General features: G+C 41.4%; 1 protein-coding gene across 1 annotated transcript in view; it reads right to left on the bottom strand.

Annotated features, from left to right (window-relative positions):
* Positions 1–1,152, bottom strand: part of NECTIN3 (nectin cell adhesion molecule 3) — a 137,627-nt gene extending 136,475 nt beyond the window's left edge. Inside the window, exon 1 of the mRNA XM_045501943.1 lies at positions 722–1,152. Coding sequence (XP_045357899.1) covers positions 722–881 — 160 coding nt within the window. The 5' untranslated portion in view covers positions 882–1,152. The remainder of the gene's footprint in view (positions 1–721) is intronic.
* Between the last annotated feature and the right edge of the window lie 23,555 nt (positions 1,153–24,707).

Raw genomic sequence — 24,707 nt, 5'->3', positions numbered from 1 at the left:
CACAATCGATGCAATCAGGTATTTAACACACAAATCGAAGTCCTGAGGACAAACAGCGTTCGCTATAATAAACATGGACAGTGTGAGAGACGTCCCATAAACTGGAAGGCAGCGACGGGCTCAATGCAAAGCGATCCAGAGGCTGCTGGGGCAGAACCGGGCCGGAGGACGGAAGAGAACTGTAAGGAATGCTGCAGCGTGGGCTAACATGGTGCCTTCTCCAGAGCGGGAGGCCAGGAGGGGTTGGGAGCCTACGGCTTCATCCCGTCGGGCTCTGGTCCCTGGAGGTATCTGGACTCACAGCTCAAGTTTCACCAGGGAAAAAAGGAGGCGGCAAACGTGCAGCCCGGCACCTTCGCCCCAGCCCAGAAGTCCGCGCTCTCGACTTCCTCCGCGAATGAGCGAGGAGGTAACGGTTCCCGGAGCAAACACGAAGGAGCTCCCCGCGCACCCAGCACTCGGCATCGGGCAGCGGCGAGCGGGGGAGGGGAGCGGCCGGCCGGCCGGCCGGCGCCGCACTCGCCGGCCCCGGCCCTTCCCGGGCCTCGCCCCGGGCGCGGCGAAAAGTTTCCAGCCAAAGTCCGCGGCACCCTCTCGCACAGTCAACCGCCGAGCACAACCGCCTTACCGCCCCGGAGGGCGGCCCGCGCCGGCCGGCGGTGGAGCCGGGACCCTCGGTCGCGCCTCCCTCAGCCCGCGCCGGCCGCCGAGGTTCACCTACCACAGAGCCGGGAGAAGAGCAGCAGCGGGAAGAGCAGCAGCAGTAGCGGCGGCGGCGTCGGGGGTGGCAGCAAGAGCCCGGCCCCGGGGGGAGAAGCGGAGGAAAGTTGTGCTTTGCCGCCTCCGGGACACAGCGGGGCCGGCCCCGGGGTCCGCGCCATCCCCCACCCTCCCCCCGGCCCTCTCGCTCGCCCGCCCCCCCTGCTCCCCCGGCCCCGGCGCCTTAGGCTCTGGGCGGCGGCAGCAGCGGCCGCGGCGGCAACGGCGGCGGCGGAAGGTCCGGCGCGCGCGTCCCCAACTCCCAGTTCTTGAGCCGTCGCCACCGGCTGACACTCAGCCGAGCGCTCGCGGCTGCCTCGACTCTGCCTTCGCCGACGCCACTGCCGAGGCTGAGGCGGTAGCCGCCCGCCGCTGCCGCCGCCGCCACTCCCCTCCCCCCGGCACCCGCCCGCCTCGAACTCCTGGGAACTCGGAACGCACCACCCCGCCCCGCACGGGAGGGGGAGAGGAAGCCGACCCTCAGAGCCGGCGCTGGGACTCTCCCGCCCTCCCTGCACAACTCCAGCTCCCGTCTGATCGCCGACTGCAAGCCGCGTCTCCTCCCACCCCGCCCTCCTACACACGCTCCTCCCCCTTCAAAAAAAAAAAATCTCTTCTCTCCACTTTGATAACGGGTTTCTCCCAAAGCAGGGCTTTCAAGAGGACAGGAAAATCTGGAATAGGTTAGTAGGCCCCGCCCCTCGTTCCTGCCTCGTCCCCGCCTCGTCCCCCCTTCCAAATGTTTCCAATGGTCTCGCCCACTCCGCCCCTCGCGGGTCCACCGCTGCCCCGGCGCTGACGGAGGCGGAGGGCGGTGGGACAATCGTGCTGGCTGCTCGCCTCGCCCCGGCCGCGCTCTCCCTCTGGCGGGGTGCCGGGACAGGAGGAGGGGGAGTGGTGAGGAGGGAATGGCAGGATGGGCTGCCCTTCCGTTGCCCACGCTAAAGGTCCCTGTCTAGGAAGCTGAACACAGCCTGGAGAACTAGTCATCTCCCTCCTCGCCGGGGACGCAGGGGGCTGAAAGGAGAGACTTTCTCCTTCCTGCTTCCCGGGACAGCGGCGCTCTCCGAATCCCTTCTTCCCAGCCCCACTTCCCCCAGCCTTCCGAGGCTTGTTTGCACAGGCGATTTTCTTGCTCCTTTCTCTTGGGAGGGCGGTTTGGTGGAGGGGTCAACGGAGCCGAGCGAGGAGAGGGGCCCCCAGAAGGTTTGCTTTCTCGCTCTTGCTTCTCCGGCCGCCGGGCTGTCCGCTGTCCTCGCCGGGCGACTGGCAACAGGAGGCCATGGATTCCCCCATCGGAGCGCCTAGAGTGCGGTGGTGTTTTTCTTTGGTTTTGTTTCATTTGCATGTTCGCACGTGTAATTTTATTTTCATTGCTTGTTTTCCTTTGAGCTGACCGCGGTAAAGGGACCTGGGGAAGTGTTAAGCATTTGGCCCTAAGAGGTCTGGGATCCACCACGACCCTCCCTCACCCCAGATGGCTGCGCGCTCTGCCGTCTTCATCCACCCGCCACGCACAGCCCTGGTGGCCTGACCTTGAAGCCACAGCCCCTGGCGGTTCTGCAGGGGCGGTGGACAGTTTGGACTGTCCCGAAGGGTGCTGGAGGCAGAAGACACACGTCCTCAGTCCTGATACCATTAACTAATTGTATGTAGGTCCTGCCATCTCCACCAGATAGTCGTAAATGTGGCTCCAATAAGAAGAAAAGTCGAACAAGGATTTAGCCGCCTATCGCAGCTAAAACTAATGCTTGCCTGCCGCCAAGAGCACGCCCCTTCCATCACTAGGGTTCCCCCACCCTCCACCCACTGATTTGCAATGTTTTACTCACCTCCAAAGCTACACACCATTCTACCCCTGCCTACCTCTCTTTTTTTCTTAACTTCCGCCTCCCATCCTGTCTCCCAGCGCTCTGGTTTAGTGCCTTATCTTCTTCCACCCCCTTTCTCTTCTCTTTCTCTCTCTCTGCCTGTCTCTGTCGTCCCTTGTAAGCCTGTCTCCTCCAGCCACTCCTTTCCATCGCCTATCCTCAGGATGCGCTTGTGAATAAACCTTGTCCTGCGTCTCTACTGGAGAACCCCTGATGATGATCGTAATTGACGAAATGTAGCTATTGTGACATTCCTCAGCTGTGCTGACACCACCGTTTCCCTTGAGAAAATTTCTTTTCCTATTTTCTCATTCTCTAAACCTAATTTCACTGCTAAATTTAGATAAAGCCCACTGTGCAGCGACTAGCTAAATATCTGTTTAGATAACACTTAGACACGTTGTTGAGAGTCAGTTAAATGTTAAACAACCAAAATTTTAATATCGCTAGCCAGTTTCGTTCCACTGGCCTTACCATGATCGGTCCAGTTTCCAGGAGATGTAATTTAGCCAACATTTGAAAAGATGCCAAAGGCTTAATATGGGGGGCCATTGTGCAATTGCTACAGAGACCATGAGGGATTAGCAGGTTTAGTGCTTCTCAAAAGGATGATACGGAGCTTTAAAAAATATATTTCCTCCATATTTTGAGAAATTGGATTAGTGACATGTTATGATTATATTCTCCTCTGACCTAAAGTGAAGAGAGAGCATGGAAGAGCAGTATTTATAGATGTTATATAAGCATTAAAAGAGCACCATGCTGGTGTTTTATGTGCATACATGCATTATGTTCTAATGTTAATCGCTTGTGTTGATATAACATCTTCAGCCAGGATGTCAAAGTACAGGCTTCCCATGGAAGGCAACAATGACTGTTATCCCTTCCCAAAGAGGAACCTAGGCACAGAGGTTAATTGAAAATGTAAGCTGTATGGGGTGATTTTTCTGCCAGAACCAAGTTCTTGCCTTCCAGTTGGCACACTGACCCCTCAAGATTCCTTTTAAAGTTAAAAACAAATTTACTGAGGTACCTCAAATTTCTACTTTCTAAGTGTCCAGTCTTAAATTACATTGTCCTCAAATGAAGACATACTCACCCCAAACCTTCCTGTTGGAAATTATTACTAGCTGCAAAAAGAGATTTTATATTGTACGGTACAGTTCATTTTCTCTCAAGGGCCAGAATTGCTGTTGACTTTAAAAACAAAACCTTTGTCATGAGAATATTACTGGGTTTTATATCCTTTTAGTTGCCTAACTTTACAGATAAGTTCACCTTTATTGTCTGAGTGACAAACTGGTTCAGAAATAATTATAGCTAACTTATTAATATGTCTGGCACCATTAAATCCAAAGTATGCATGTATTTTCCAAGAAGAAAATTGTCTGAACAAAAGGCAACATGATCCTACTGCCAACAATGATTTCATTGTTTTGGGTTAAGCGTATTGATGGTGTCCATCCCACTTTCTGCCTCAAAGACTGTTGGCCAATTATCGAGGTTCATTAATTCTTAACTAAAAAACAAAGGTTGACATCTTAACAAAGAAGTAATTATGTACAGTGCTGGGCATTTTACATTTACTCAGATAATCCAAATTAAAGGTTTGAGACTATTATTGGAATTTCATAGCTGACCCTGAAACAAAGAAAGTATTTTATAGGGAAGGTGGGCCATTATGTCCTCAGCTTATTCCCCTCACCATCAGCAAATCTTTTATAGCCTGCTGCGTGAAGAAGTATAGCTTCTCCCTCAGCGGAAGAGATGAGCAATGCTTCGTGGAATGTTTGAACTTGGTACTATATTTGATAATAAGTTGATGTCACCCTACTAGAATCGCAGTCTTCTAAAGCAGAACTATGCAAATAGTTAAACTGTAAGCCCACAAAAAAGTCCACCTACTTACAAAATCTTCACCAATCTTGCATTTATCAAATGCAACTGTTTTCCACTGAAAGGATCCCCCCCACACCTATATATTAACACTGCTTTCTCCCTCATATTTCCTTTGGATCTTTGCTCAAATTTCACTTTATCATTGAGATCTTCTATCACCACCCTATATGAAAGAGGTGTCCCTACCCCCAGTTCGTATCCCCCTTAACTTGCTTTATTTCCTTCATTGCACTCACAATCTGACATGTTATATTGAAACACAAACATCTAAAACAATATCTGCCATCTAAGTCCCAGACTTATGTCATCCCAGACGACTAAATGATAAATGTAGTGACATAACATATTCTAATGTATGTTTAATTGTAGACAAACTCAACAGAAGAATATTAATTTATTAATTGTTAAGGTCTTGGAGTATATGATCATGTTGAAGTTTTTAAGCTGGCAGATGATTAATGACCACTACTTATGACTCTATTTAATTACTCCTAATGCTATGTATTAAGCTATCATCTCTCTACTCCCTATTGACCCTTCCACACTCTGGGTTTGTAATACTGGGGCTGGGGCTTTCCAAACTATATGTCTCCCTTGCCAGCTGGCTTCCTGGTGGGTTCTATCAATAGAAGTTCCTGGAGGGAGGGTGGAAGGCAGAGGGGAAAAGAGACGTTCCTTTCTGTTTGCTTCCTGCTCCTAACAGCATCCCGTCAGGAGTAACAGCCCTTTTCACTGACATCACCGGTTGGTTCCAGCCTTATACTTGTATACTCTAAGAACCAGCACTGGCCAGTGCCCACCGCTCAGAAGTTTGAGCCCTCACTCAACAGAAACCCTCCTCTGAGCTTTAATAACCCAACCTTTTCCTTTTGTTTACCCTGCTCTAAAGGTAACAATGACTCCTTAAAATTTACATCACTGGATTACCTCAATGTCCCTCTTTAGGGTGTGGAGACCCTCTCCAACCCCTGGGTAACAATACCCTATTATTAAATTCCCTCAGTACCATAGTATAGTTCCTGTGTTCCTGATTGGATTTTGATTGGTGCTTTACTTTTTCAGTGACTATTTCCCAAAACTTTCCCTTGTAACAGTTAGTTTTCTCTAAATCAACCTGTTTAAAATAACAGAACCAATGCCAATCTGCCAATGTAAATAAAAACAACAGGCAAAATGTGTTCTATTTCATTGGCAATAATCCAGGTTAAACAGAGGTGGGTTTGAAATAAGTAAATTTGGTGGTAATTGTGTTAATGTTTTAGTTGTATATGCGTATGATTTGTTTTTGTTGTTGCTGATGTTCTTTATCTAGATCATGGTAAAAACAAATAGAAATTGCTCATTTTAGGTGATTTAGGTGATTTTTTTCTTTTACAGAACTTGCTTGCCCTTGAGAATCATTACGGAACTAAAGATAAGAGACTGTCAGGGAAAAGAAAAAATGAACTTCTTTCCTAAAACTACAATGAAAACAAAATGTACGTTTCACATAGCTCTCTAAAGCCTAACTCTATAATAGACAAGTCTTTTGTAGGGGCACGAGAGTTCCATAGAATACATTTGAGGAACTGGATTGAGGCAGAAAGAAGAGTTATGCCATAGCATTATGGGAGGTTAGGTAAAACGGTAGGCTAACTTAGCAAAGGTGATTGGGCTACAATGTGCTGGATTCGATGTTAAGTGTCGGGGATGAAAACGATCCAAGTCCTGACCCCAAATAACAGTAACAGTATTCTTACAAGCAAGGGAAGGATGTCCCACATCTGCCTACAAGAGACAGGGAAGGCCTAAGATCAACGATAACATTTGAACAGTCTGAAAGAATGACCAGGAATTTTCCATATGGATGGTGTAAAAGCAGCAGAGGGAATAGGAGAATAACAAATAGAAGTATACAGAGGCATGACAGAGTATGACATGTTTTGGAAACCACAAGTATTACGTTGCTGCTAGAGGGTGACCTGAAGAGCAGAATTAGCAAGCAAGGTAAAAATGAAGTTAGGTAGGCAGGGAGCTTTCAAATCTTACAAAGACGTTTAGATTTTATCTTGTAGATCATGGGAACAACTGAAGATCTTAGAGTAAGACAATGACAACATTAGGTTTCTACAAAAGTCAAGCATGTGAAAGTGAGGGTGGATGGATTGTCAGGGGGCCTGGGAAAAATAAGCAAAAATTCAGTGAGGAAGTTGTGATGGGCAGAGCAAATGAAGGTCTAAACTTGAGCAACGAACGGTAAGTGAATGGAAAGGAGAAAATGAATTCAGGAGAACTGTAGTATGTTAAGACAAAATAATTTATTCCCACAGCAGTTTGAATATATGTGGCTAGCTAAGAGGTAGATGATCATGGAGGAGGCTGCTGAGGAGGCCAAAGGCACATCAGCAAAATGATGGAAAAGAATGAAAGGAGGGGTGCCTGGGTGGCTCAGTCGGTTAAGCGTCCATCTTCAGCTCAGGTCTTGGTCTCACAGTTTGTGAGTTAGAGCCCCGCATTGGGCTCTGTGCTGACAGCTCAGAGCCTGGAGCCTGTTTCTGATTCTGTGTCTCCCGCTCTCTCTGCCCCTCCCTCACTCGCACTCTCTCTCTCTCTCTCTCTGTCTCTCTCTCAAAAATAAACTTTTTTTCATTAAAAAAAAAAAAGAATGAAAGGGGAAGCACTCAAAAGAAGATAATAAACATATGGGTAGAGGCAAAGGGATATTAAGGAAAAAGAATGGGGAGAAGAAAATGAGGGCAGGGGAATCAAATGACAAAGGCTGATATAATATAATTGATGGTCTTATAACTTAATTGGGCAAATTTTATAATTTACTTCCACTGTATATTATTCCTTTAATTCCTGCAGGCATAACTCAGATTCATGTAATGGCCTGTACAGTTTCTTTTACATCATCATTCATAAATATTTGTTAAATGAAAGGGAGAGAAAAGAAAATAGTTTTGTGGCTGGTTTCGTATTTAGACTGAAGTGAACGAAAGAAATCTGGTGTCTGTGTACCTTCAGTACAATGAAGAGCCACTTTTCCCCTCATGGGTGTTTCAACAAATCCTGCCCTAATTAATTGCCTGAAGCTTTATCTCTAACTTGTACCCTTTGGTATCTAACCCACAACAGATAATCATCAGCCACTCCATGTCTCCTGACTCGGAGAGATGCACTTAAGGAGGCTGTGTGATGTAATATCAAGAGCTCCACTGCCTGGGTTTCAGTTCAAATCCTCTGCTTTGTGACCTTGGGCAAGTTACTAATTCTGTTTAAAGGAAAGGTTTATTCCTTCTTCACAGTATTATTTAAGGGTAAAATTAGCTCATACGATGCCTACAGAACAGGTCTGATACACAGAGCCAAGAGGTGTTAGTTTTTGTTATTATTATTCGTAGTAGGAGTAGTGTTAGTATTTTTAAATCTAGATTCAGGAATCGCAGATTGATCATCAGCAACCTGGGAATGGAATTCTGATAAGGCTCAAGTTTCCAAAGTGTAATTGAAATCTCGAAGCCAGTTCTGATAGACTCTGCCTACCATTAACCAGATCGTGCTAATTCAGCATTTCTTCCTTTTACAGACTTCTGCAGTGGACCTTCTGTGCTAGGCAGAAAAAAGGTTTCCCAAGGACGTCCACATGCCAATCCCCAAAACCTGTGGCTGTGTTAGGTTGCATGGCAAAGGCAAATTAAGTTTGCAAATGGTTATTGTTGCTAATTAGCTGATTTTGAAACTAGGGAGAGTATCCTGGATTATTCAGGTGGGCCCAATGAAATCAGTCACCAGGATCCTTGAAAGTCAGAGAAAGGCTGAAAAGTCAGAGGGAGATGAGACTATGGAAAATGGTCAAGGGATGCAATATTATTGGCTTCGAAGACAGAAGAAAGGGACAATAAACCAAGGAATATATCAAAGTTTGGAAGATGCTGAAGGCCAAGACCTGGATTCTCTCCTGGAGCTTGACTCCAGAAAGGAATGCAGCTCTGACCATGTCTTGATTTTAGCCAAGTGAGACCAGTGTTGGACTCCTGACCTACAAAACCAAAAGGTAACAAGCCATTGAGGAGTCTGAGTTGTAAGCCATTGAGGAGTCTGTGGCAATTTGTTACAGCATCAGTAGTAAACTAATTATGATGTAATGAGAAATATATACTTGATCTTTGCCTCTCGGGTTCCTGGCACAGAGCTCCTAGAACCCTTGGAATTTCCTGAATGGTAGGAGTGTCTTTTGTTATTTAATAGACTCCTTTCAACTGGATCTGCATTTAGGTTAGTGAGGTGACTCTTGGAGGATGGAAGCTAGTTGCTAGAGAAACCAACTGCATGATTAGAGGGTTGGAACTTTCACCCTCACTACCCCTTCCAACCTCTAGAGTGGGGACAAGGGCTAGAGCTTGACTTAATCATCAACGGTCAATGATTTGATCAATCATGCCTACTTAATGAAGCCTCCATTAAACGTTCTAACCAAAGTGATTTGGAGAGCTTCCAGGCTGGTGAGTGAGCACATGGAGTTGGGAAGGGGCTGCACTCAGGTAAGGCATGGCGGCTCTATTCCCCTTCCACGTACGTTGCCCTGTGCATCTTTTTTCCTTTGGCTATTCCCAAGTCGTGTTCTAACAAACCAGTAAATGTTAGTGTTTCCCTGAGTTCTGAGAACCATTCCAGCAAATTATTAAACCTCAGAGAGGAGAGTCATGGAAACCCTCAATTTTTGGCCAGTGGTCAGAAGTACAGGTGACAATTAGGGACATATGCTTGGCGTCTGAAGTGCGTTGGGTCTGTGCTAACTCCAGGTTGTTGGTGTCGTAATTGAATTGTAGGACACCTAGTTGATATAAAGAGTCGGATAATTGTTTAGGGGTGGGAATACCCCTCACCACATTTTGTGTGAGTAACGAGGAAACTTGAGTTTTCTTTTACTAGTACGCTTCTCAACCCTACCACTTTAATTTCTTTGACCAACACTCAAGGACCTTCACATAAAATGCAGCATTATTTCTAACCACCCTGTCTAGCTTGTCTTGAACTCCACCGTAAGCCAACTCCGTTCCTAACCAGTCTATTTGTTTTTTTCCTGAGACTCCTTAAGACACCTGTTCCATCATGAACAAACATCCCCATATCCTTGTCTTTAACATTCCTGCCTTCTCAAACTAAATGAAAAAAAAAAGATTTTCTCTTAAAATTTATTACCTTTTGTATTATCTTCTATAGAAAGCTTCTGCTTTTTTCCATTTCAGCCCATGCCACCTAACACAGAACTTTGTGTATCTACTTCCAGATCATTGTTCTGTAGCCCTCATTCAATAACCCATCCTCATACACTTTCTTATTCTACTTCTGCTTGAAGTCCTTGACAATATCATTACTTTGCAACTTCCTGTGGACATTTGGTGTCGGTGGGAAGTTCTCCTTGAAGACCTTTTCTAACTAGCCTGTTTTCCTACCAGTTTACCCATCACTGTTGAATTTACTCTTCATCGTCCCGATTTTGTCTTCTAACACTTGTCTCCAAATCCATTATTCCCATTCTGGCTTTTCTGCCTTCCTATCCAGACTGGATTCCATTTCAATAATGTGCTCATTAGTCCTTAACTGCTTTGCTGATCCTCACTAACAACATTCAGCATTCCTGCCACACATCAGAGCTGACTGGCAAAATCTCAAAGGGGCACCAGTTCGAATTCCTGAAATTTCATGGTATCAAATTTCCCCTCAGGTTCTCAAAGTTACTCAACAATCCTTAAAAGCATCCTTGTTGAAACCTTTATGGTGACTGCTTCCAATTTTTTTTCTTTCTCTTCAAGCTTCCATTCCTATCCTTAGCCCTTGAACTTTTTGGATAAAATTGTTTCTTATTTCCCTGAAAAATCTTAAAGCTCTCTCTCCAAGATAAATTACATCAGTCACCTTCTCATTTAACTTATCTTGTCACCCCTTCCTCTCCCATAGCATTAATTTTAAAAGTTTTCTGACAAAGGGCACCTTGGTGGGTCAGTTGGTTAAGCATCAGACTTTTGGTTTCGGCTCAGCTCATGATCTCACAGTTTGTGAGATTGAGCCCTGCATCGGGCTCTGCTCTGACAGTGCAGAGCCTGCTTGTTGATTCTCTCTCTCTCTCTCTTTCTCTCTCTCTGTCCATCTCTCTCTTTCTCTCTCTCTCTCTCAAAATAAATAAATAAACCTAAAAAAATTTGTTGACAATAACCTCATCTCCACAACACCACCCCAAATCAGAACCTATGGATTGTTCTCTTCTAAGCAGCGATGGAAGATAGATTTAGCATAGATTTACTCACTTATTAGAAACAGATCAAATACTTTGAGTATTAGAATTCCTTTTCTTTAAGTTTATTTTTTTATTTGTTTGAGAGAGAGTGTGTGCAAGCAGGGGCGGGGCAGAGAGACAGGGAGAAAGAGAATCCCAAGCAGGCTTTACACTGTCAGCACAGAGCCTGATGCAGGGCTTGATTTCACAAACTGTGGGATCATGATCTGAGCCAAGATCAAGAGTCAGACTCTTAACTAAGAGAGCTACCTCAGGCACCCCGAGTATTAGAATTCTTAAAATCCAACTTTGAATCAGGAAGTCAACTTTAAAGATAACACATTGCTAATAGCTCTGTTGCCCTCTGGTACTACAGTCTTTCTCTTACGGGAATAAAAAGTCAGACAAAGGAGTTGCCCAAATACATAGAAATAAATAGGGGAGCTATAAGCCAGTCTGTCAAGAGAATGAGTTCCATCCCTTTCATAATAAAAAAAAAATGTAATGCTTAGCTGTTGCCATTCACTGAAAACATTACTTTGGTATAAATGTATGTGAATATTTGGATAAATAACCAGGTTGTGTTGTTTTCATATGTGATTCTATAACTAGGTGGCTAGGGCCTGAGGATTGGAGACAGTCTTTGGTTTCTAATTTTCTTTGTCCTTTTTACACTGCCCTTTATACATTTCATAAGAATTCTATTTAATTCCTTGAATTTGTCTTCTCCTACCTATTTCCTTAACTATCTCCATGGTTACTTAAATTACTGTGAAATACACTATGTTATTGAAAAAGATCTAGGCATTCATGCTTCCAATATGGCTCACCTGGAGAAACTAATATGTCATTTCTGCCAATCTCTGTGTTTATAACAGCATGAGAGAAATTCCTGAGGAACTAACCCTTTTCCCTAATGATAAAATAACCTTTCAGAACTATTAAATATTTTGACCCTGTAGGGATTATTGACAATAAATGAACTATGCTTTTGAATGCTATAATAGGAGATACATTTCATTTATTCAGTAAGTGTTCCAGATCATCCATGCTCCATGGAGTGGAAATATAGCAATAAAGAACACATAGAGATCTTTCTCTTTGATGGCTTTTCAGTTTAGCAGGGGAGGTAGATGTTAAATAATTATGCAATTTTTAGTCATAATTTTATTAATGGCATTTGTAAAGGCACAGGATACCAGAGAATATATATTAAGCATTCTGAATTTATACATGGGGTCAAAATAGGTTTATTGAGGTATCCAAAAGAAATAACTGGTACAACTTAACACCCAAATAACAAATAATCCAATTAAAAAATGGGTGGAAGACATGAACAGACATTTCTCCAAAGAAGACATACGGATGGCCAACAGACATGTGAAAAGATTTTTAACATCACTCATCATCAGCGAAATGCAAATCGAAACTATGATAAGATATCACCTTATACTTGCCCGAATGGCTAAAGTCAAAAGCACAAGAAATGACAAGTGTTGGCAAAGATGTAGAGACAAAGTAACCCTCTTACACTGTTGGTAGGAGCACTAACAGGCGCAGCCACTCTGGAAAACAGTATGGAAGTTCCTCAAAAAGTTAAAAATAGAACTATACTGGGGCGCCTGGGTAGCTCAGTCAGTTAAGCGTCTGACTTCAGCTCAGGTCATGATCTCACAGTTCGTGAGTTTGAGCCCTGCTTCGGGGTCTGTGCTTACAGCTTAGAGCCTGGAGCCTGCTTCAAATTCTGTCTCCCTCTCTCTCTGCCCTTCCCTCGCTCATGCTCTGTCTCTCCTTCAAAAATAAATAAAAGCATTAAAAAAAAATAGAACTATACTATGATCCAGTAATAGGGCTACTGAGTATTTACTCCCAAAAGACAAAAACATTAATTCAAAGGGGTACAGGCACCCCTGTATTTATAGGAGCATTATTTACAATAGTCAAACTATGGAACCAGCTCAAGTGTCTATCTATCTATCCATCTATCTATATCTATCTATCTATCTATCTATCTATATATTATTCAGCCAAAAAAAGGAATTAAATCCTGCCATTTGCTATGACATGGATGGAACTAGAGAGTATAACGCTAAGTGAAATAAGTCAGTCAGAGAAAGACAAATACCATTCGATTTCACTCATTTAAGAAACAAAACAAAATGATCAAAGGAAAAAAGAGAGAGAGAAACAGAACAAACTGATGGTTACCAGAGGGGTGATGGTTGGGGGGGGGGTGGGTTAAATAGGTGATGAGGATTAAGGAGTGCACTTGTCATGTTGAACCCTGGGTAATACATGGAATTGTGGAATCGTTATATTGTATACCTGAAGCTAATATAACACTGTATGTTAACTACACTGAAATTAAAATAAATAACTTTATTGACTAACAGTTATTTAAGACCTAGAAAACAAATTGGTATTAACGCTCTGAAAACTGTATGAGTGTGTGTGTGTGTGTGTGTGTGTGTGTGTGTGTGTGTTTCTTGCAAGGGTTTTGAAGTTAGAGTGGGAACACGTGTCACTTACTTGTGTGTAGCTTTTGGCTCCATCCCTGACCCTCCTTCCATGTTCTCTGAATCACAGGACTGGAAGCTAGCAAACTGCCCTTTGTAGACTCCTTTGTCAGCATATTTCCTGTTAATTTCTGCCACCATGCAGAACTGGCAGGACATTTCAAACAGGAGAAATGAAGAAGCCATTTTTTTTTTCCTGCTTTTGGTGGAAGCTCTGGTAGAGCAACAAAAGTGGTAGAAGACTCTGGGCTCCAGGAGTCAGTAAAGATTTTTAATAGCATTTATAGAACAAGTGCCTATTTAGTTTCAACAGCAATAGGAAGAGGTACTATGTCACCAGCATATGAATAAGAAGTGGAGGCTAGTGGGCTGTAGCCCAGGGTGGGAAGCAGTATCCTGATTTTCAGGGCAATCTCTCACTCATTGAAATAGTCCTTTGTGTTTTTCTGTCTGCATATACTATAACAATACAAAATAGGAGAATGTCCTAAGAGACTAGAGAGGTAGAAAGCGTCCAGTTAAAGGAGATTCTTATCAGTCATGCTAAGTATTTTGGACTTCTTCCTGATAGTAATGGGAAGCCATTGAAAGAGTCTCAATAGAGAAGTGACTTGATCAACTTTCCAGTTTTAACAATAGCAATCTGACTACCAAAGAGAGAATGTATTGGTAAGAATAAGAGCAAATTCAAGTTAGATAGATATAGGAAATCAAGCAAGAATTAATGATAGTTAGAGCCAAAGTGATGAAAATAGAGAAGTTGACAGACTTGAAAAGGAATTGGTAAGACTTGGGGATTGGATGGATTTTGAGGATACGAGGAACAAAGTCCAGGATGATTTTAAAGTTTCTGAGATGAACACCGAGTAGGTGCCTTTGCCATTCACTGAGAAAAGACAAAAAATGAAAGAGTAGGTAACATTTTAAGGACAAATGTTATAATCTTGAATTTGAGGTGCATATGAGACCTCCAAGCAGATATAATAATTACGCTGTTAGATATCCAGATACAGAACTCACAGCATGGGTCTATGTTAACCAATGTAGGAATGAATACAAGAGGACATGAGAAGGACAAGTATAGAAAACTTTTTCAAGTCACATGTCTATGAAAGAAAAGTAAGGGAGCAGTAGCTAGAGTGCAGTGTGGTATCCACAGAGAGTTTTTCTAGGTTAGAAGGATCTAAGAGACAGGGAGAAGCTGATGATATTAGGGAATTAGAAGATAATCTACCATGTAACATAACCCAAGTAACAAGACAAGAATAAGTATGATCACATCATTATCTAACAGTATTCTGGGAGTAGTAAATGACGAAAATGAAAAAGAGAAATTTGAGGTTTAAACATTAGAAAGGGAGAAGTTGAATGATCACTGTTTGTAGGTAATATAATTGTACACCTGAAAATCCCAAGACAATGAACTAAAAACCTATTACTGTTAGAGAATTCAATAAGGTGACTGATTAGAAAATTAACATATAGAAGTTAGTACCCTTTATATATTGCAATGAATTAAGAGATCTAATAAAAAATAAGATCCACTTACAATAGCAATAAAAATGATAAAATATCTAGAAGTGATTTTAACAAGAAATCTGTGAAATTTGAATGAAGAGAACTTTAAAACAGAAATCATAAAAGTTGTGGAGGGAACCATAAGAATTTTTTCCCCATAAACCTGGAGTAGGAAAGGGCTCTCTAAGTATACCACAAAAGCCAAAAGCCATAAAAGTAAAACTAATAAATCTGACTATAAAAAAATGTTCTGCATGGCCAAAAAAAAAATTATAACTCACATCACAAAAGCTGTCTTTATATATAAAAAAACTTCCATAAATCAATTTTTTAAAACCCAGCAACATGGGAAAATAGAGAAAGGATATGAGACGTTCCTTGGAAAGGAATTACAAATAGCTTCTAATTATTGGAAAATATTGTCAATCTTTCCCATAATAAACAAAATGCTCATTAAATTTGTTGTATGAGATCAGTAAAAAACTTTGTGATGCCCTTTTCTTGGGGAAATATTATCACTCTCATGTTTTTTTTTTTTGGTGAGACTACAGTTTGGCTTGATACCTATGGAAGGCTTCTATGGAAGATAATTTGGCAATATCTGTCAAAATTTCCATTGTGCTTACCCTTTAACCCTGCAGTCCCAGGAATAGGAATTTAACCTAGAGGATATCTTCTTCTCTTTTTTCTTTTTTTAAGGTTTATTTATTTATTTGAGAGAGAGAAAGGGAGGGTAGAGAGGGAGGGAGATAGAGAGAATCCCAAGCGGGCTTCCCATGATCGGCACAGAGCCCGATGCAGGGCTCGAACTCACAAACCGTGAGACCATGACCTGAGCTGAAAGCAAGAGTCAGATGCTTAACCGAGGCCACCCAGGCTCCCTGTAACCAAGAGGGTATTTTCAATGTACAAAATTATTTGTTGCAACATTGCTTATAGTAATAAAAGTTTGGAGACAAGTTATAAATGTCTGTCAATGAGGTTGGACTCAATACTTTATGGAATATTCATAATCAATTCTATGTACTTAAAAAAGAATGAACCAATATATGTATGTTTTTAAGCAGGCTTCATGCCCAGCACAGAGCCCAATGTGAAGCCCAACATGGAGCCTGAACCCATGACCCTGAGATCAAGACTGGTGTGGAGATCAAGAGGTGGACGCTCAACTGACTGAGGCACCCAGGCACCCCTGAATCACTACTTTTTTAACTGAACCAAATAAGACTTTGTCTATCTGATGTGCAGCAAGTCAAGAAAAACTGACATTGAGACTTTGCAGTGAAGAAAAATAGGTGATTGATTGTTATGGAACCACCCAGGAGAACAAAGAGTTAATGCTCAAAAGTTCCAAACTCCCTTATGGCTTGCAAGTGAGGGGAAAATTTGTGTGTGTGGGGGGGGGGGGGGGGGGGAGGGGCAGAGTGGATACTGGTGATTAAAGGCCCATGAGGTCACTTAGCAGATGTTCTGTGGGAACTTCCTCAGGTTCCCCAGGGGGTCTTTCCCTTCTTAAGAGACTTGGAATCTGGGGGCACCTGGGTGGCTCAGTTGGTAAGGGCCAGCTATTGGTTTCAGCTGGTCATGATCTTAGGGTTCCATGAGTTTGAGCCCCATGTCAGACCTGCTTGGGATTCTTTCTCTCTGCCCCTCCCCTGCTCTCACTCTCTCTCTCTCAAAATAAATAAAGAAACTTTTTTTAAAAAAGAGAGAGACTTGGAATCTGAAAAAAATATCTTTATTCTTTAAGATTCTGCTCACTGGAATTGTTTTCTTAAGATCTTAACTTTTATGATTGAAAATAATGTATTTTCTGAGGAACTTAATCTCCAGATGTAGCTAAAACCCTTCTCTCATTTAACACTCTTAAAATTACATGTGAGAAGACACAATAGTTTTTGTTATGATAACATAGTATCCTATTGAAAATGAAGAGAATTCATTAGGTATATCTGGAGATTCTATCTCTAGGTGAATGCAGGTTAACCCCTTGTCTCACAGGTTCCTTTGAGTGATAAGCTGACATTCCTATCCCTTGAGTCTAGGCCTACGTGCTCCTTGGTCAGTCCAGCAATGCCTGGGGCGACATGACTTGTAGTGTTCCTTCTTCTACCTGAACTGAACAGAGATGGACACTGGCTTCCCCTTATGAATTAATATTGTCTCCAAGGTACATTTTTCTAATGAAAAAACCCAGGTATGTAACAGTATATAAATAATATTCCTTTTTTTTAAGACTTAAAAAAAATATGTTTGTATGAAGACCAAGGGCAGACCACCCCAAGATGGGCCACTTTGGCATGAACATTATTTTGAGTTCAAAGCAATCAGAACCCAGAAGATTCAAGAAAAGTTCTTTCCTGTCCCTTGAACTGTCTGCCAGTACCCGGAAGGGAGCCATTAACAAAAGATTCCACTTTACTGAAGAAACTTACCTGCATAACAGGGTAATCTTTGTTTTCCAAACATCTCTCACCTTCCTGCTAATGGTTTTTCCTTTTGTATCCCTAGACCCCATGGTTCTCCTTAGCTCCATAAGCATCATGTTTCCTGGCTCCCTTTGTAATTTCATGTCTATGTAGATTCCCTGTACTAGGAAATTAACTTTGGTTTTCTCTTGTTAATCTGTTTTACATCAGTTTGATTCTTTGTCCAGGTGGAAGGATCTTGAAGGGCAGAGGAAACTCTTCCTCCCTGACGTTTGCATACATTTACTTGTGTGTGCATAGAATATCTCTGGCAGAACATTTGTCCCAAGGAGAAGATAGGTATCTAGCACTAGGAATGAAAAAGAGACGCTTCATCATATTCCCTGTTATAATTTTTGAACCACTTATATATATTGCCTCATCCAAACAATTAAAATCTGAGAACAAAAAGCCTATGGATTTCCTAGAAATACAGAAGGAAACATAATCCACAGAAATGTGTGGAGAGATTGGCCTTAAATAATGAGAGGAAACATTTCCTCCATTTTTAAGGATCAGAAAGAGAGAGAAGAAGTAGTATTGATTTGGTGGTAGGAGATTGAAGGGTTGAAGAAATTATCTGTTTAAGACTTCAAGAAACAAAATTAAAAAAATTTTTTTAAAGACGAATGCAAAGTCCTGAGAATATTAGGAGTACAGAAGGGCATGGAACCAGAGAAGATAGAACTTGGAAGTGATTGTTGTGGAGAATAGGAGAAGGACCGAACAGACCACGGGAAGGTGGTCAACTCCAAGGCCATATTGAAGGCCAAGTTGTCATTGCTTATCAGAGATCCAAACTGGTTCATAGTTGCTCAGTTGTCCAATTTGACTCTAACTGTTAGCTGGTTGGAATGAGAGTTTAATGAAAGTGAAATGTTTAACTTTTCACTTTTGCATTCTTACTAATAGGAAGACTGGGGAAGAGATGGTCTCTGAATTGGAGGACAGACACCTTAAGAATTGGTGATTAAACTGATCGACACGCCATCCACTTAGGGAAAAATACCTAAGTCTTGCTCTTTGCCATCGTGTGTCACACAGAAACAAGAACAAATTTGCATGGATTTGCTTACACAGAAGCGACACATATTCTATTTGATTTTCTTAAGTTCTCAGAAATTTGTTGAGATTCTGACTAGTTTAAGCTCCATCTGTAAAACTAGAAACAAGTTGTCAGCTTACTTATTCTTCATCCTAATCCAGTATCATAAGAATCTGTTTTGAGAGGTTTTCAAAAGGAACTTTGAAAAGTACACTACACTGAATTTTTAAAATATTCCACCATTTAAACCAAACCTAGAGGTAGAACTATATCCTGAATCGTGCTGATTTATAATTATTAAAATGTGAAGAGCAGAGGGCTGGTTGCTGATGTATTAACCTAACCATTAAAAAATTGAAGCACAAAAAAGTAATAACACGTTATTTTTTTAGGCTTTTCACTGCAAATATTACACTCTGAAAGATTCTGCTCACTAGAATTGCTTTTTTAAGATCCTAGTTTTTATGATTGAAAATAAGTGTATTTTCTCAGGAACTTAATATCCAGATGTAGCTAAAACCCTTCTCTCATTTAAAACTCTTAAAATTATATGTGAGAAGACACAATAGTTTTTGTTATGATAACATAGTATCCTATTGAAAATGAAGGTAATACTCATTCCCTGTACGTCTGTTGTTGCAAATCTACTTGGGAAGTGCTTTAAAAATCCCTTACTTTCATTCTTTTGCCTATGGAGATAGTTCTGTTTCATTGACCAAGCATTACCTCCCATAGTGATCTTTAAATAGCAACAATAAAAAGATGTTTTCTTTGAAGTTGTCATTTGGAAAAGGTATTTTCCTTGTGCTAGGCTCAGAGTAAAGACTGGATTGACAGACCTCTTGTGATTAAGTCTTAGTCCTCTTAAAATAGATACTCTTCAGTGTTAGGCCAATAGTTCTGTATTTGTATGGGAAAATACAAATTGTGCATTTTGGCTTTTTGTATAAATCCAGTGGAATATTCCCATTTTAGTGACTAGGACTCACACTTTTGAAGAATTATGAAAACACAAAACACTTTGCATTAAAGTGATATAGCCATTTTAATAGTAAACAAATAACAGCAAAATATGTTTAAAATATGTACTGTTTCATATCCCCGTGGCACTAAAAAGGTAAGGCTATTTATAAAATTGAAAGTAGAAGCTTAAAATGTGTACAGTATCTTTTTAAAAAATAATTTCTGAATACAGTAGGGTGAAGGTACTTTTTGAATCAGAGAATTCTTAGATCTAACAGGGTTCAACCTTATTTTATACACAAAGAAACTTAAGTTCAAAGTCTTTAAGTAACTAGTGCAAAACTACACAGTGTTATCAACTGATTTCTTTCAGCTGTACATTACAAATAATCTCAGGAATAGTAGTTTAAACAAAGAGAGATTTACTTTCTTATATAATGGAAAGGCTAGAAGTCACCAAATGCTAGTGTTCGTTCAGCTGATAAACATCATTTAAGGCCTAGGCAATTTCAGTCCTTCTGCCATGGTGTCTATAGATTTCTGGCTTTTTGTCTTCATGACCTTCAGTGTTCCTGGTAACAAAAGGCTACATCAGCTCCAGGCACTGTGGTCAAGTTAAAGGCGAAAAGATGGGAGAACTGGAAGTCAATAACATCTCTTCAACAGTAAAGTGAAACTCCCCCGAAGCTTCTAAGAGACCTCCCTCATGTTTCTTTGGCTAGGACTCATTCACATGGCTACTCCTAGCATGGGCCTTTCTAGCCTTTTGCACAAATCATTTTAGGAATGATTGCAGGATTGGCCAACCAACAATATCAGTCATGCACAGCTATTGTGATTTTAGAAAACGATTTTCCTTATAATTAGAAATTAGCCATGTTGGACCTAAATACTCTGAGATGGAAAATAATTCAAGAATGCCTAATTGCCCAGAGTAGAATTATTTCAGAATAATGGAGACATAATTAGTAAATGTGTACCCTTCTCTGCACTGCAGAAGAACCTTCTCCACTAAATATTGTTCTAGAAGGAGATGGTCTGGCATGCTTACAAATTCTCACCTAATTCAAGAACATCCACACCCCTTATTTGTTTCTTTATGAAAGGCATGCATAGCAGAAATGCGCTACGAGACTGTGCGTCTCACCTAAGCCATGTTTTCTCCTGCAGGTGTCAGTCACAAGGTGTCTCACAACCATATTAAAAGTTAAGATTTATCTCCCTGCTGCTTTTGACTGTGAGATCCTATAATGAGTCTCCGTAGAAAACTAGAATGAGATCAGGTTGTGACCCCTCGGTCTTCATGAAGTGACACAGCAGAAAGTATGGTTGGCCAACTAACTTTTTGCTCTGTGAGATCTGCCACTCCACTCAGAACAGATCTCTGACTTACAGCATGGCTTAGCAGTGCACTATAGTAGCAAGACCACAGGCATTGGTATCAGAAAACCAAGCCTTTGTTTATTTGTTTGATTTTAGAGAGTGTGCACAAGTGGGGGAGGGGCAGAGGGAAAGAGAAGAGCAGAGGGTGAGAGGCAGAGCTAGATGTGAGGTTGATCCCATGATTCTGGGATCATGACCTGAGCTGCAATCAGCTCAGGGATGTGCAACCCACTGAGCAACCCAGGTGCCCCAGAAAACCAGGTTTGAAAGCTCGGTTTCCCCACTCACCAATACACGGTGAACATATATGAACTCTATTTCTTTCTTAGAATGGGGATAATAATAATAATACCTACTTCAGCTGTCTGTTTTGAGAGTCAAGTGGGGTGTTACTTAAGCATTTTATAAATGAGAAAGCCAGTAACAGATGCATTATCTTGTTAATTCAATAATTTCATTGGGGGCAGGTCCAATGTGAACCTACTCTGGGGTAGACAGTATTTCATGGATTTATAACAAAGTTCTAAAATCTAAACAAAATCGCATCTAGAAAAAATTTTCCTTTATCTTTCTGTGTTCTTTGTCCTCTTTGCATTGCTTGCAATAACAACCAAGGAGTGATCAAAAAAGTGTTTGAATGTGTTCATAATATTAAGCAGACTCCTTTTCTTATTCATACTGAAATTTTAAATTTTAACACCTATAAGGAAAATGTATCTGGTCCACCACTTTTGTCTTAACTCTATCACTTTATTCAGTAAGTCCCACAGACATCAAATAATGAAGCCTTTTTTTTTTTTTTTTTTTCTGGGGTCTTCTCTCATAGTACTGCAAGTTTGCTGCATGAAACTGTTTTACTGGTGGAAAAACGAATAGACCTCTACTTACAAATAACTGTTCACACCTTTCTATTACATTTAATCTGCAGGCATGTAGATATACTCAGAGATTTTTATACCAGAAGAATTAGAAGAACAATAAGATGTTTTCAGACGTTCATTCATATATGTGACCCTCTCAGAGAAGCCTTTTCTGGCCCTCCAGTCTAAATCAGGGACCCCTGGTTATTTTTTTCACATAGCAAATATTTTTTGATTTAATGTTTAACTCAGAAGAGGATAATCTTCACTAAGACCTTGTCTATTTTTTAATGTTTATTTATTCATTTTGAGAGAGAGAGAGAGCAGGGAAAGGGAAGAGAGAGAAGGAGAGAGAGAATCTCTGCATCTCTGCGCTGACAGCACAGAGCCTGATGTAGGGCTTGATCTCACGAACTGAGAGATCATGACCTGAGCCAAAATCAAGAGTCGGAGGCCCAACAGACTGAGTCATCCAGGTGCCCCAGGACCTTGTCTATTTTGTTGACTGCTACATACATACTCAGGACTTAGCTAACACATAGATGCATTCAAAGAATATTTGTTTTTTTTTTTAATTTTTTTTTCAACGTTTATTTATTTTGGGGACAGAGAGAGACAGAGCATGAACGGGGGAGGGGCAGAGAGAGAGGGAGACACAGAATCAGAAACAGGCTCCAGGCTCTGAGCCATCAGCCCAGAGCCTGACGCGGGGCTTGAACTCACGGACCGCGAGATCGTGACCTGGCTGAAGTCGGACGCTTAACCGACTGCGCCCCTCAAAGAATATTTGTTAAATGAACAAATGAATACAAGTAAAGAACACATAATGTTTTTCAATGAATATATTCCATATTTATCCACATATTTACTCCTTCCATAAATTCAAAGTAGAAAATAGGGAGAGAAAAGGAAAAGAGAGGGGGAAAGAGTGATTTAAAAGGCATTCTTGCATTGAGATTTTCTTTTATTTTCGTTTCCGATCCCAAACCCAAAAACCTGGGCCAGAGGAAGTAACGTCAGGCAGTTGTCGAAAGCCCAGTTTGATTGTCCGGTATTTGTGGCAAGGTCAGAGGCACCTTTTTGCCTATCTATGCAAACAGTCCAAATTTAAAGGAAAAAGACTAAGGCAAAAACAGTAAGAGGCATCTGGGAAGCAGGTGGAAGAGTGAGTGCTGCTGACTAATTCTCCCCTTCCCTGCCCTTCACTGAGAACAGTCAGGCTTGCTCTCACCCTTTCGAGTCAGCTCCCTTCGTCTGCCCTGGCGAGAACAGGGGCACATTCTACTTTATACAAAGTGCTCCCCAAAGAAAGGTGATGCTGCTAACTATGAAATTGATTGATGCCATTGAAGCTCCCAAACAGCCTGTCCTAGTGGCTGTGGTTGTTATCTTGAAATATAAAAAATAAGTGTATGTTAAACAATATTTTCTGGATTTTTTTTCTCTTAAAAAATGTGCATGTGTGTGGGGGTATATTGAACATTGTGGAGCGAGAAGAATTGGCAACATTTTTGCAAATGTGATTACTAATTGTATAAACCATAACTCTGAGCTTCTCCCCTAGGTTTGTAAAATGAATAATCTCAGATGTGTTCATTGTTGGTAGGATCCTATTTAAAGACTGGCTTCTAGATATTCAAGGATTGTACCTCTAATTTTATTCTTTCCCCAGGATACTAGATTTCTTATTACACTATACAAAGATTATAATACTTGATGTTTGAAGCGTACCTTTGTTCTTAAGAATTCCTGCTGTGTGCAGTCTTTGACTCAGGGCATATATAGTGAGGTTCCTGTACCCAAAGGCTTTCTTACAAGTCAAGACAGCCCGCAGTGACCTACTGTGTCACTAACCTTCACAATTCAAGAGGCACACAGAGAAGTTAGAACCAGAAGCCAGGAATTGCCTGTTGGCCACAGGACAGCAATTCAGCTCTTGGCAGTTTTTCTCAAAATTGGAGAGTATGTTGAAAAGAGGAAAGCAATTCCTTGCTTGCAAGGAAATTCTTCCTTGCTTGATGGAGAATTTAAGCCATTGAATTGAAGAAGGACAAAAGGAAGAGTAATTTACCAGTTTTAAAGCTTCTCTCAGACCTTTCTCCCAAGGAGAAAGGACGATGAGATCTTATTCCAGTCGAGAGATGAAAGACAGCCATAAAGAAGGTAATTATGTATAACTAAATTCACATGAAGTAAGAATGATGGCTTAACAGCCATTTATAGCTTGAATGCTCTGGAAACAAGTAGAAATTTAAGACTGAGTGGTTATGCCAGTGTGTGTATTTTGTGAACTAAAACCCTACTTGTAGAGGAGTAGTTGGCTGGAATGTGGAAAGCAGAAGGTTAGTCTACCTGCAAAAGCTGAGACCTCGTGAGAGCCCCCTGGTGCCCACTTTTCAGACCAGCTACCGTCTAACTTCCATAAATATGCTGGATTTAATATATTTTATTTCCTTACTTTCTTTATAGTTAAGGGAAAGGGAGAAAAGAGTCAAAGCTGAATATTACTGTCTCCTCCCCACACCCACATACCCACAGTTTAGTAACTGATAGAATTGTAGAACTGTAAGGGACTGGAGAGATCATCCCATTTTAACATACTTGTTTTGTGTTGATATGTGCCAGATACACAGAACTGAATCCACTGACCCATGGCAACACCACGTGAAAGGAAGGATACTGTACAGGAAAGGAGAAATACATTCAAGTCCAGGGGACTTATCACTGAAGAGCTTGGGCAAATCAACCAATTTCTTGGAACCCTAGTTTCCTCCTTTAAAAATGAAGAGTTCGAACTATAATAATGGCTTTCAGGTGGGTAGGTGGGTGCAGGCCTCCCAGTTGAGACCCCTGGGAATAAAATAATTAAGTCAATCCCTTGAAGCTCTAACACTACAATATGCTAAATCTGTGGCATCACAAAGCCAGTGTGTATGAATGTTCTCATTCATTTCCTTGTCGTTATGCAGTAACTTCTTTCAAAAATATAATAATAATAAACAGGAGGAGGAAGAGAAAATAAACTTTTAGAACCTCCTTGGAGAGCAAACACGAATGACAAGTCACTCTTTACCTGTTTTAAAGTCATGAAAATGTGATTACATGATTATGTGAACAACCCTGGATTGATTTAATTGCTCTGAAGATAATGACCCAAGTGAACAGA

The sequence above is a fragment of the Leopardus geoffroyi genome, chromosome C2, assembly GCF_018350155.1.
Source record: "Leopardus geoffroyi isolate Oge1 chromosome C2, O.geoffroyi_Oge1_pat1.0, whole genome shotgun sequence".
Lineage (NCBI taxonomy): Eukaryota > Metazoa > Chordata > Mammalia > Carnivora > Felidae > Leopardus > Leopardus geoffroyi.
The sequence above is the reverse complement of the archived record's forward strand: the minus strand, read 5'-3'. Positions and strand labels throughout refer to the sequence as shown.